The 13882-nt window shown below is 40.4% G+C and overlaps 1 protein-coding gene across 1 annotated transcript in view; it reads right to left on the bottom strand.

Moving 5' to 3' along the window:
• The window catches only part of fhit (fragile histidine triad diadenosine triphosphatase), a 136446-nt gene extending 123550 nt beyond the window's left edge, over window positions 1–12896 (bottom strand). The window contains exon 1 of the mRNA XM_026169196.1: window positions 12772–12896. Coding sequence (XP_026024981.1) covers window positions 12772–12877 — 106 coding nt within the window. The 5' untranslated portion in view covers window positions 12878–12896. The remainder of the gene's footprint in view (window positions 1–12771) is intronic.
• Between the last annotated feature and the right edge of the window lie 986 nt (window positions 12897–13882).

Genomic DNA, 13882 nt, shown 5'->3' with positions numbered 1-13882 from the left:
TTAACTGATGGCACGACCATAGCTGGACTGGCCATTGGGCCTGATGGTGATTTTTTTGTTTTTATGGGCCGATGATTTTGTATATTTTTTTGTAACGGTATGAACAATGAGAGGTGGTGGATTGGCCAGATGACTCAGTTATTTGGTGGTGACCATGGCGAAGCTTCCACAGAGGCTGGCAGGTGGATGAGGGAAAGGGGAGGAAGGAGGAGGAGAGACCCGAGGCGGCCGCCGGTCCGAGTGTCAGGTGAACTGAACTTCAGGGAAGAAGTTATGACCTGCAGTCTATCTGGGTCAGATATGAACCAAGTTTAGGTGGAGTTTATTTTCCCTGTGCTGACTTTTTAGTTACAATAACTCATACCATGTACTAGCTAGCATGACGGAGTTTCTATACAGCTGGGTGGGTGCTATGATGTTACTGATCGTGAACTTTATTTTATTCATAAGGTTAGTTAGTAGAGTTGCCAACCGTCCCGTAAAAAACGGAATAATCTCGTATTCAGAGAAAATATTACGCGTTTTGTGTTGAGCTGAGAAGGAACACAGTTTGTCCTTCAGCTAGAATGGAAAAAGACACAAAGCTGGAGTTATTTTGCAGCTTTCCTCTTGATAGAAAGAGAGAGCATATTTCTCCTGTTTTGGCTTCCCTTCATTGGCTTCCTGTTAAATCCAGAATTCAAAATCCTGCTCCTCACATACAAGGTCTTAAATAATCAGGCCCCATCTTATCTTAATGACCTTGTAGTACCATATCACCCTATTAGAGCACTTCGCTCTCGCTCTGCAGGCCTACTTGTTGTTCCTAGAGTATTTAAAAGTAGAATGGGAGGCAGAGCCTTCAGTTTTCAGGCCCCTCTTCTGTGGAACCAGCTTCCAGTTTGGATTCAGGAGACGGACACTATCTCTACTTTCAAGATTAGGCTTCAAACTTTCCTTTTTGCTAAAGCATATAGTTAGGGCTGGACCAGGTGACCCTGAATCCTCCCTTAGTTATGCTGCAATAGACATAGGCTGCCGGGGGATTCCCATGATGCACTGAGTTTTTCCTTTCCAGTCACCTTTCTCACTCACTATGTATTAACAGACCTCTCTGCATTGAATCATATCTGTTATTAACCTCTGTCTCTCTTCCACAGCATGTCTTTATCCTGTCTTCCTTCTCTCACCCCAACCAATCACAGCAGATGGGCCCGCCCCTCCCTGAGCCTGGTTCTGCCGGAGGGTTCTTCCTGTTAAAAGGGAGTTTTTCCTTCCCACTGTCGCCAAAGTGCTTGCTCATAGGGGGTCATATGATTGTTGGGTTTTTCTCTGTATCTATTAGTGTAGGGTCTACCTTTACAATGTAAAGCGCCTTGAGGTGACCGCTGTTGTGGTTTGGCGCTATATAAATAAAATTGAATTGAATTGAACTGAATGTACATTTTAGATAGTGAAGCGATAGTTTTAGCTATAGAGTAGATGATCCAGAACTGCTCATCTGGACAGCAGTAATGACAAACTCCATTTTTAAAGAACCTAACATAAACCCCAGCTGTGTCCTTAAGAGGTTGAATTGTTTATTATCTTATAACCCACCACAGTGTCCTTGAACAGGACTGCTGTACAGATAACTATTATTTTGTGAGTAAATGGAGCCTTTATCAGACACCTCAGGGCTAGAAATGCAGAAGGGCAAGATGATCACATTTCTGTGTAGACTAACTACTAGCCTGGTGGGCAGAAAAATAAGACAGGTGAGTGAGAGGGCTGAAGCTAAGGAGACAAATGACAAGCTCTCTGTGCACTGGCACTATCAAAAGGAGACAATAACCCCAGGTCTTTTTGCTTGGCTGAATTTCCCAGCCACTTAATGAAGATGCTAAAGAGACAACTCACTCACTGTCTTCTTGATAAGAAGCCACAGAGCACAGCCGTTTGCCTCCAACAACACTGGACAGGGAGTACACCAACAGTGTAAGTAAACTCTGTTCACTGGCAGGTCAGTATACTTATTTATTAACTAGATTAAACGAATACTGATACTGTCATATACCATTCCAATACTTTGATTTGGAAAAAATGTATTACGCGTTTCGTGTTGAGCTGAGAAGGAACACAGTTTGTCCCGGACTTCAGCTACAATGAAAAAGACACAAAGTTGGATTTATTCTGTCTTTGCTGCACAGCTGCCTCTTCTCCTCTCATTCTCTCCCCTCCCTCTCCTGTTGCTACTTCAATCATGAAAACTGATCAATGATCAGCTGATCGTCTCTCCTGTTTGTTTATCGCTCACTTTGCGCCAGAAAGAGGAAACCAGCGGATGTCGCGCTAAACAACAGCAGCACGTTTAAGCTTGATCAGCTGTTGTTAGAATGTATTTAATATTAATTTCTAGTATCAGCTGATGTTTGCTGGAGCAACAGCTACACAAAAGCTGCTGGTCATGATGTCAGTTTGTATATGTGGTGAGAGGGAAACATGAAGATGAAACCAGGAGATGTCCTTACTGAATCATCAGAGCTGAACAGGTGATGGAGAAACAGGTTTACCTTTTAGGTGACATGGATGAGTTGAAGGGAAGTTATGAACTGTTTCTGAGACACAAATAACACCAGGAGCCTTTTCTAAGCAGCTGACAGCTGGTAACTGTGCAGGGGCGGGTCTAGCAAAGCGTTGCTAGGGGGGCAGGTAGGGCATTAAAAGGGAGAGGGGGGCACAAAGAAATACTTTTCTTTCTTATTCTCATTTAAAATGTCTCGCTTTTAATAAATAATTATCTGAATCTTACAACCAAAGTTTTAATCTGATGTCAAACGTATAGAAATCATACATATACCAACAAGACTGTACATCACTGTCACCACAGTGTTTGTTTTTATTCAAAGGCTTTATGGCTTTAATAACTGGGGGGCCGGTCTCTAGTCAAAATGCCCGGGCTGTGTTTTTGTCCCAGTCCAGCCCTGGGCACGACATGCAGTGAATTAATCTGAGAGGGTGCATTAAAAAATAAATGCCGGGCCAGCAGTGCACATCGCAAATTAGCTCGCATAGACACATTAGTTGTGCCGCTTCCTAATGATGGTATCTCAGCTAACAACCCCAACTACCAGATTCAACTTGTAATTGGCTAAAATCACTTAGCCTACCGGTCAGAGGGACGTTGCTAGCTGGCAGTCTTTTAAAGCGATGTTGAAATTTCCACATTCTGACACTTCAAATGCTTCAGGAGCTGTCGGCTCAGCGCAGCATCAGCACCACGGATACATCCGTAGACTCGAGACAGAATTCACAATGTGTTTTCGGGACTTTCAGGTGTTTGGACCAATGTTTTCTTTTCTGATCAAACCAGAAAGGTTTGTCAGCTGGATTTGTCTCGCATTAACTGGCTGGACACAGAGGACATCGAAATGCAGCTGATTGAACTGAAAAGCTCGACTCTGTGGGGTCAAAGTTTGCAGAACTACGAACTCAGCTGGAATCCACAGCTGTGCGTGTTCATGGAGCTGCATGTTCACCTGCTGGACATCACTACCTGACAGGTTTAACCCTTTAAAGCCAGTTGGAGCGGGCACGCTCCGTTTCTCATAACTATTTTTAGATCCCTGTAGAACCTGAACCGTGTAAGCTAGCGCAATAATTTTTTTTCATATGAAACTGGAGGAGTTCCAAACTCCCTTTTATTTCCAAAATATTGGAAAAGGTAGTTCTAAAACAACTACAGGCCTTTTTAGATGCAAATGCTATTAATGAAAAGTTTCAGTCTGGTTTTAAACCTCGCCACAGCACAGAGACAGCCTTACTTAGAGCCTTACTCTGGATATTCTGTGGTCTTAGTTTTACTTGACTTGTCTGCTGCTTTTGACACGGTTAACCACAACATTCTTCTATCAAGACTGGAACATGTTGTTGGTCTCAAAGGTACGGTTTTATCTTGGTTTAAATCCTACCTCTCAGAGAGGTCGTTCTCTGTTGCTATGGGGCAACACTCCTCGGCTTCTGCCCCTATTTATTGTGGTGTGCCTCAAGGGTCTGTGCTCGGTCCTGCTCTCTTCTCTTTGTACATGTTGCCCATGGGATTAATTTTTAGTAAATACAACATCTCCTTTCACTGTTATGCCGATGATATCCAGATTAATTTACCTTTGAAATCCGATGTGACTGCTTCTTTGCAACCTCTGTTCAACTGTTTGCATGAAGTTAAAATTTGGTTATCACATAATTTTCTTACATTGAACGAGAATAAGACCGAAACCATAGTCTTTGGTAGTCACACTCCGCTAGACCAGTTAGCTGATGCCCTAGGCCCTCTCACTAGCCATCTTTCGTCCACTGTAAGAAACCTCGGAGTGTTCCTGGATGGCTCTTTTAAACTTGAGAAACAGGTGTCCACTGTGGTAAAAATCAGCTTTTACCAGTTGCGTCAGATTTCCAAAGCAAAGCCGTTCCTTCCTTTAAAGGACCTTGAAAAGCTTATCCACGCATTTATTACATCCAGATTGGACGACTGTAACTGCCTCTACTCGGGCCTCCAACACTCCTCTCTTTGCCGGCTCCAGTTAATTCAAAATGCAGCTGCGCGTCTTTTAACAGGTACGAGAATTCATGAACACATAACTCCAATTTTAGCCAAATTACATTGGCTCCCTGTTAAATATCGTATAGATTTTAAAATTCTTTTGTTCACTTTTAATATTTTGAATAATTTAGCGCCCAGTTATCTTTCTGATTTACTCCACTCATACAATCCCAACAGAGCACTTAGATCGTCCAACCACAGGCTCCTAGCACAACCTAGGACTCGAATGAAGTCGAGAGGCGACCGGGCCTTTGCATCTGTGGCACCCAGACTCTGGAATAACCTCCCCGTTCATATTCGCACTGCCGAGTCTATCCAGTCTTTTAAATTACGCCTTAAAACTTATTTTTTTACTTTGGCTTTTGATTCTGTCTAGTTGGCTGTTTTAGCTTGTTGCGTTGTTACCTATTGTTTGTTGTCCTCTTTTATTGTTTGTTTTAACTGTCTCATGTTTTTATTGACTGTGAAGCACTATGGTCAACACTGTTGTTTTAATATGTGCTATATAAATAAATTTTGATTTGATTTGATTACATCTTATGCCATCAGCTTGTCCTCGGTCACAGTTTCCTTCCACATAAAGCTTTGCAAAAATTGCATAAAAAGCACTTGCAGCAACAAAAACATAATATTCCAGAAACACGCTTTGCCGATCCGATCAGCTGTTCATAACACTTCCCACATTGAAAAAGCTGTCAGCGAACGATCGCATGTCCACCATTTCCTGCCCGGAAGTGACGTCATTTTCGCGGAAAATGTAGTTGTAGGCCTTAAAAGCCTATACTGGTGTTTTTATAAGTCATGTTTGACTTTTCTGAATAGTTGCTGGGATGCTTAGAACTCGAATTGCACTGCTGGAAATAGTTTATTTTGATGCTGTTTTCTTTGCAAATTTGCATCATAGGATTGTTTTTTCGTTTTTCCTGCAGTATATAAAAATTGCTGTATCTCTAAATTAAACTATGAAGACACTTAAAATAAATTTCCTGTGGTGGGAAACTATTTTTTGCAATTTTTTTGTATTTAAAATTTTGAGGGATAAACCTCTTAAATTTCTCCAAGTAGAAATTTATGTAAAAAAACAAACAAAAAGATTTTCAATTTTCTTGTAGTTTATTGCACTTTTTTGCAATTAATGTAGTTACTATGGACTTAATGCATACATATATTTAAAATATGGGCTATACTGGTTGTATTGATGTATATAAACTTGAAATGCTCCCAAAAATGGCTCCACAGCATGTAAAAATATAAAGTAAGCTCTGGCGGACTTGGTTCTATGGTAGGTCTTAAAGGGTTAACTGGCTTTAGAATATTGCAGAGGCCTTATTGACAGTGTTTGGCTCTACATGTCTGTGTGAGCAGGTTTTCTCTCACATGAGTCCTCAGGTAGCCTCTGAATGCTGGACACTCGGAGACCTGTGTCTCTGAGTGGGAGACCACAGATCACATTAACATGTGTGTCTCTGTATTAACAAACATGCCATATTGGCCCAGTTTATTTTTCTTATCATTGTTATGAGGAGACCATAAATAGCATTTGGATTTTCTGTTGTACAGTTGTTAAGAAATATACTCTAAAACACTTCTTCAGTAGAGAATCAGAGAAGAGAAACACACAGAACTTCTTGCTAACAAGGGCAGCCTCCAGAACTGAGACTCGCACTGAGAAACTGCCCTGGTCTTTATTTATACTCTTCAGTGAGCGTTTGTTCCTTACATTGGATCGTGGAGGTGTGTGTGTGTGTGTGTGTGTGTGTGTGTGTGTGTGTGTGTGTGTGTGTGTGTGTGTGTGTGTGTGTGTGTGTGGGGGGGGGGGGGGGGGGGTCAGAGTGTGGCCCCATATACGACTTCCCTTAACCTGCTGGTCTGGAAAATCCAGCAGTTCATCTATATGTAAAAAAGCACTTAAACTAAACCTGACATAGCTACGTTAATCCTACCGTAAAACAATAAGACAAGGTACGACCTCTCCCAGGATGTGGGGGTGAACGCCAGAACACCTTGAAAGAATGTCACAGACCCCCTAGGATGAGACATTCTTTCAATATGCCACCAAATATATACTTCTAAACATGATTACATGCAGTATTCTACCATATCAAACGTATATCATTAAAATATTATACTGACTACTAAGTACAATTTTCCATTGACAACAGTTCATTTGCTGTTATGGATAAAAAGTTTTTTTTTGTTTCAAAATAGCTGATAAGTATTCGCTGACAGCTGCCAACATCTGCGAACAAATATAATCCTATAAAGTTGTTTTATATAGTGTGTAACTGTTAATATAGAGCGCTATTAAATTTATTGCTAATGCAATCATATGGCACATTGACTTTTGAGGAAATTTTCGATGGCACGTGTCTGTGAACGGAAGTCACAGTTTTGTTTCAGTCAAACGAGTTGAAAAGTGTTGAACTCACACTGACAAACTGCAAAAACTAAACTAAGGAGCAAACAGAACAAATGGTCGCAAGCAGTCTTGCTTGCTTTATTTAAAGTAGATTTATATATATAAATACCTCTGTGCCTGGTATAGATATGAAAGTGGTCATATTTTTTCAGTTATATGTGCACTAATATATACATATTGACTATAACGGCAGACTGTATGTAAACAAAACTCAACAACTTTTTTATGCTGTGCAGTGTATAAATGACTGGACATTACAAATGTGATGATCAGCAAGCAGAGACATTGCTTGACTAATTTCTATATATTACTAAACACAATAAATGCATGTACCAACAAGGCCTTTGTGAATGTGTCATAAACAGTGAAAGATTTCAAATTTCAGTATGTGTTATAAAAGTAGAGCGAAAACTTTGACAGAGAAAGCTAGCAGAGCCCTATGTAAAGCTCTTAAAATATGACCTTTTTTTCTGTTGTTAACCATGAATTGCTAGCAGATTATTGCATTGTGCTGTGTTGATCCACGTTCCACAAAAAACCACTGTAAACTGGCTAAGCACATAAAGGTTGGACCAATTACCAGCAACAACCACAGGCTTCCAGCTATAAAACAGGACACTCCCTCAGCAGCTACTTTTCACATGTAGTTGTCAAGCGCTGAGATATTACACAAAGCACATTAAAAACTGGGGAAAGAACTTCAACAGTTTCCCATAGGCTAACACAACGCAAGTGGAAGGTCTTGGCTGTAGTGGTGCATATTTTCCCTTCCTCTGCTCTCTGGTAAATGAATTAATTAAACGAAGGAAAACTCTAGGAAAGTTGGTCCGACCAGCATACGTAGCCTTAGCGTTGTTCTCCTTCGCTATAACAACTCAAGTTTGCAAGCACTAAACAATCCCATAGTGCCACCTACTGACATTCTTTGGGGGCAGCAGTTAATTTTCATGAGGCAAATTTTAGGTGGGTTACATAAATAATTTTAATTAATTAATTAATTAATATATATCTAATATATACATGTAGCTCAAATGACTGACATTTTACTCTACCCTGTAAAACTTTGTGACATGTGTATGTATCTTTGCAGATAGTGTAACTAGACTGCTGACAAGATCAGACAAGCCTCAGGACAGATAATTAGTCGCTGCACTGTGCTTCACAGCTCACCAAGGCCGCCTGCATAATTTATTTTTTTTTTTTCCAACACATTTTAAACCAAATCTTTGGATCCACTTCACACTTTTGAAATAAATAGCAAACAATAAATACATAAATCATTCAATTAAGTCAGTCAGAAAGAAAAGAAGCTGTATTAGCTGTGTCAGTACACACACACACACAAATAAAACACTGCATAAGTTTTTCAAATGCTGTCAAATTATCTTGGCATTTCCTGCAGCTTCTGTACGACATTGGTGGCTTTTGAAGCTGTTTTCATACAATCAGTATAAGAGGCCATTGCTTCCCTGTCGGGTGGAGTCAGAGGCAGTTCTAGCTGAACAGACTAAACGGCCGGGATCATATGGTATTCTGAATTTTTTCTAATTCAAAGCCAGCATGGGTGATGATTGGGCTCAAAGTGTACAGTCATGGTAAAAAAACAAAACCAGTATGCTCTTATTCACATCTCAGGTTTCAAATATCATTCTGAAAACTGTCTCGTCATTACCAGGTCTTACAAAAAAAAATCAGCAACAAATCCATGAAACATCCTACCTCGTCATTATCAGCTTAACTAAAGCTAAACTGAAACACAAAAGCAATGTGTGGAAAAACTACAAGGCCGATCCAATACAGCAAATCTGGATAATAAGTCCATTCCCTGATCCTGTGAGTATTACCCTGTAGGCAGTGCAGAGCTTGGACAGAGCTGAGATGTGACTCTATATTCTGGACATCTAGAATATGCCTACTCTGATAAAAACCAGCAGCCCTGAGTAGCGTTGCAGGCCTGGCATCTTACCAGCCACACCCACTGCGGCAGCTCCCATCTTGATCGGTGCATCTAATTAAAAATTACACAATAATCAAATCACTTGAATTGCACTTGTCTAACTCTATTTTGTTCTGCTATTTAACAGGGGGGACATGGAAAAGAGAAGGGTCAAGTCCTATAGGCATGACCCAAAGAGGACTATCAGTGATTATCAGTGGTCATTGTCACTGTGGGCCACTCTTTTTATGATATTGCCGCAGCGCACAGCTTTGTTTATGCACAGCTTTCTTCAGGTCACAGAGTTTCAATGAGATTGAGGTCTGGACTTGAGTGTAACATTCACATGCGCTATTTATGTAACGCATTTGTGTATATGCACTATTAGTGAACGAGGGCCATTGATTTAAAGGTCTTGTGTTTTTTTAGATGTAGCTCTAAGCTAAGCCTGTCATTTGGAAAAGCCTTCCAAATAAGCCGCTTCAGTCTTTTACTAATTAAATTTGTGGTATGAATGTGTAACATGCTTAATGAGGCCCTAGAATTAAAATGTACCTATTTGAATTTTTGCACTTTCTCTGAGACAAAATCTGAAATCAAGCGCAATTTCTTGATTCTTTTTAAGTTATTTTTTTATACTGAATAATGGCATTGAGTCATATGTATCTTATGTCATGCTGTATTATTCATCTGATTTACCTATTTTTCCAACTTGCCATATTAACATTATTACGTAGTGGTACACGAAACTGACGGAGAGTGTACTTTCTTTTTACACCGTTCTTGTGTACCTCTCTATCACTCTATTTGTGGAAGGAGAGGAGAGTGATGGAGGAGAAACCCGTGCTACGTCACCTCACAGATGACCAAAATGAAAATGCTGTGTGTGCTCACACATAGTTTGCAAGAACACCACCAAACTTGAATCCCAGCCTCTCTAGGATATCAACCCCTGCTGCTTCGTGGACATGAGATGAGCCCGCAGTTCCCACCGTCTACCACCGCCACCTGCAATGCTACCACCGAGCCTGGACACGAACACGTAAGGTAGCGCCGCTACAATTAGACACATGAACCAGGGGCTTCATAGTCCTAAGACTATACTTTCTCCTCACCATCTACTAGCCATCCTGTTTTCACGACTCCTCAGGACAATCTGGCACGGAGTGCTAACAGTGACCTTGGGTCTTTGATTCCAACATTTTGCATTTCTGTTCAGGACTTTCTTTGAAAGTAGGAAATCATTTATGTTTTTCTGAATTAATTATCTTTAGTTCTTTGTTCCTTTTGGTGTTAGTTCCCATTTGTGTCCACTCTGTCCTACTCTCACCTCCGTGTCCTGTCATGAGTCTCTCCACGTTTTTTTTACCTTCAGTCTCTCTACTCAAGTCCCCGTTGTCATGTCTCTGTGTCGTCTGTCAATGTGGCGTTCTGTGTTCTCTGTCTTGTCAAGTTCCTGTCTTTAGTTCTTGTCTCTGTGTTTATCTCTTCCTGTTACTGTGTCCATTTCTCTGTGTTTTGTCCTTTGGTCCATTAATATTTCTTTGTCAGTCTACTGTGACTCATCTTCCACCAGTGAAATTACAACCTTTACATGCTGGTTTCCTGTATTGTTAAATAATGAATTAAGTTTGTGTGGAACCATCCATAGATAGCTATATATTATGAAATTATCAAATCTATATGTCATAATATTCTGAGTAACATTTATATTTAAAAATTGGATTAATATCGCATTATTCAAACTAAAATCGATTCGAATCAGGAAATCGATACATACAAACCATACACGACAGCAGCTCTCACTGCCATCTTGTAAACCTTTCCTTTCTCTCTTGCTGCTATCCTTCTGTCACAGATCACCCCTAAGACCCGTCTCCATGTTTCCTCACCTCTCTTGTGCTCTTGTGTCTGTGGCTTTGGTAGGTCAACCCTGGGTAGGTAACTCATCTACCTTCTCTATCTCTACTCCTTGTGTCTTTGCTGTTTCTTTCATGCTAAGACAGAAATTAAATAGCATACTTTCGGCATTGATGAGTGACTATGTTCAGTTTTACAATACTAGTGTACAAACCCTTACACACAGTTTTATATTATCAGATTCTGCAGACCAACACCACCATGTTTGTCTCATAAGGACAGGAAAGAAGAGAATACGCATGTTTATTTTTTACAGGTTTCTATACTGAATCGAAATAGGTTTCATATCCATTCATTTATAAATATTTGGTGAAAGCACTCAGAAGTGCATCTGCTACTGACAGCTAATGAACAGGAAGTCAGCAATTAAAGATAGAATGCTAACACGCTAATTCAAAGCATCAACTGAAAGTTGGAGATGCCCAGAGGCTTCATGTACGATAGCCATTTCCACCTGATGTACTTTCAAGTACCTTCTGCTCATCACCGTGCAAGGTGATGAGCTGAACAGCTACTGACAACTCAGGCAAAATGTAAAAATTCATTTATGATCCAGTTTTAAGTGAACAAATACAAAATATTGTTCTTATTCCAGAATTTCTACTTTCAGAATTTCAGATTAGTGAGGCTAGTCTGAAAGTGGCCAAATTCTTCATTGAGATAAATTAGAAAATGTAAAATGCAACGATTTACAGGATTGGTACTCAGTAGTAACTGTCATGGAACCATGCTTTTTAACTGCCCCGACCCAAGGGCAGGCACTGATGACAGCGTTTTTTTACAATTATTATAGATGTTTTAAGGCTGTAAAACCCGTCACTACAGACTTTATACACTTTTCTCAGACAGGCAGGAACATTTTCAAATTTTTCTCTCTTGTTTAAACTCCATCCATCCATCCGTTCACTTCCGCTTATCCTTTTCAGGGTCGCGGGGGGCGCTGGAGCCTATCCCAGCTGTCATAGGGCGAGAGGCGGGGTACACCCTGGACAGGTCGCCAGTCTGTCGCAGGTTTAAACTCTCAAAGTTCAAACCGTAAAGTTTTTGTAGTCCAGTATTATAGAAACCAAAGGGCCCCACGGTTGCCTTAGACAGTGCAAAACGATTCGTCAACATTGTTGTTTGTTGGGGAGAAAACTTACAAACATACAGTACAGCACTTCAGAATCACACTGCTAGCAATCACAGATTTATGTAAATTTGACAACCTGAACGCACCCTGTACCCTGTACAAGAGACACGGCATGGAGGAGATTGATTGACAATGCTCCACAGCCAATCAGGACGCAGAACACAATGCGCTGTAAAAAACAAACAAACAAACAAAAGCATGCAAAATTGCACAAAAAAAATAAATCCACAAAACAGCGAGGCTGCGAAAGGTGAACCACGTTATAGCGAGTTACCTCTGTACTGCAAACCAAAATCAAGAGACCAGCTGTGAAAACGTTTGATGAAATTAGAGATCAATGATAGTACAAAACTCAAAGCACTGGTTCGCAGTCCCAGGAAAGTAACAATCTGTGCTCTGCAGGAATGTTACGACTCTACAGACAGGGACATGCTTAAAGAGACTTGTGTGGATGTTTCAGACATGCATACTGGTGTCATACTCAGAGGTGGGAAGGAGCAAAGTACAAATACTTTGAAAAATACTTTGTTACTGTAATTAAGTAAAATTTTAAAACTTTACATGAGGAGTGCCAGTTGTCTGGATTAAAATCATTTTCATTAATGTTGTGGTGCAAGCCGTAAAGGCACCTTTTTCACAGAAGAAAAAGAAAAAACAGTGTCTTTGTCCATCGCTCTAATAAAGCTAACACAACAAAGTGTGTGGACAGCCCCAGGGAAAGAAGGCTCTGAAAGGTGCTAAGAAACAAACCCGCACTGCAGCACACAAAGCTAAACACCTCTAACCTGTAAGTAATGAAAAGATACGTCCGGGCACCACAGGCTTCCTGTTGACCAGTGCGAAGGACAGCTCAGTCTGCAGGAACACAGCCGAGAGCTTGATGAGATGCTGTCCGAAGCGTAGAGTCGCCATGTGTCACTGACTGCCAGGCCTGGAAGAAATGCAGGTGCAGCAGGTTGTCAGTAACATCACACTAAACAAAGCTTCTGTTCACTGGCTGTATTTATGGTCTGTCCCAGGCAGAGCCCTCTTTTTGTGGGCTCTACCAGAGTCTGCTTTGTAACTGAAAGGCAATTTTCCAGCTGTAATTTTCTCACATTTTGTTTGGTTCTATTTTGTGTGTTGATTTGTAGGTATTTGAGTATTTGTTGATTAATGATAAGTGGGATGTACTGTGGCATAAGATTTACCGCTAAGTTTAACTTTGTTTGCTCCAGATGTGGTAGTTGTGTAGTTGTGGTAGTGTACACACAGGGCCAAACCTCGGCTTAGCTATTCTCTGAGTGCACGTTCAGAGCTGAGCTCCATATATTTCTGGTCCTCATTAATACTGCTAGTCTGATAAAACAGAGCTGAACTTAACTGAAGTTAAAGTGGAGAATTGTAGGCAGTGAAAGATACGTCTTTTTATTGTTTATTACAAACAGCCAGAATAGGTTTCATGGTGACTCATGTTCTTTTTTGAACAGAGCACACACACAAAGCCACTTTCTTTTTATGCTGTCTAATATTGTTACATACCAGTGAAAATGTCCATTAATATACTGATATTAACTCGGAGACATGCATAATGTGTTCAATCAATTTCTGAATCCCACAATATGTAATAATGACTTAAATATGCTGGAGCAGCCTGATGTGTACGTTTAAGGTGGCACATGCATTCATTAATGCATGTGTGGTTCAGGATCTGACAGTAAGTATATGTTCTGCAACATGTCAACGGTAACACTTAGAATTCAGTTTATATTCTTTTTTTTTTTTAGTGGAATAATTTATAATAAATCAGCCCTCCTTTGAATAAATAATGCGTTCCTCCTGTGTTGTTGGATTGATCCAAAGATCACTCCAATTTACACATTGATCCACACACTAATCCTGATATAAGAGCATCTGTTGTATTGTTGGGAGGTCAGT

Source organism: Astatotilapia calliptera, chromosome 5 (genome assembly GCF_900246225.1).
Source record: "Astatotilapia calliptera chromosome 5, fAstCal1.2, whole genome shotgun sequence".
Lineage (NCBI taxonomy): Eukaryota > Metazoa > Chordata > Actinopteri > Cichliformes > Cichlidae > Astatotilapia > Astatotilapia calliptera.
The sequence above is the reverse complement of the archived record's forward strand: the minus strand, read 5'-3'. Positions and strand labels throughout refer to the sequence as shown.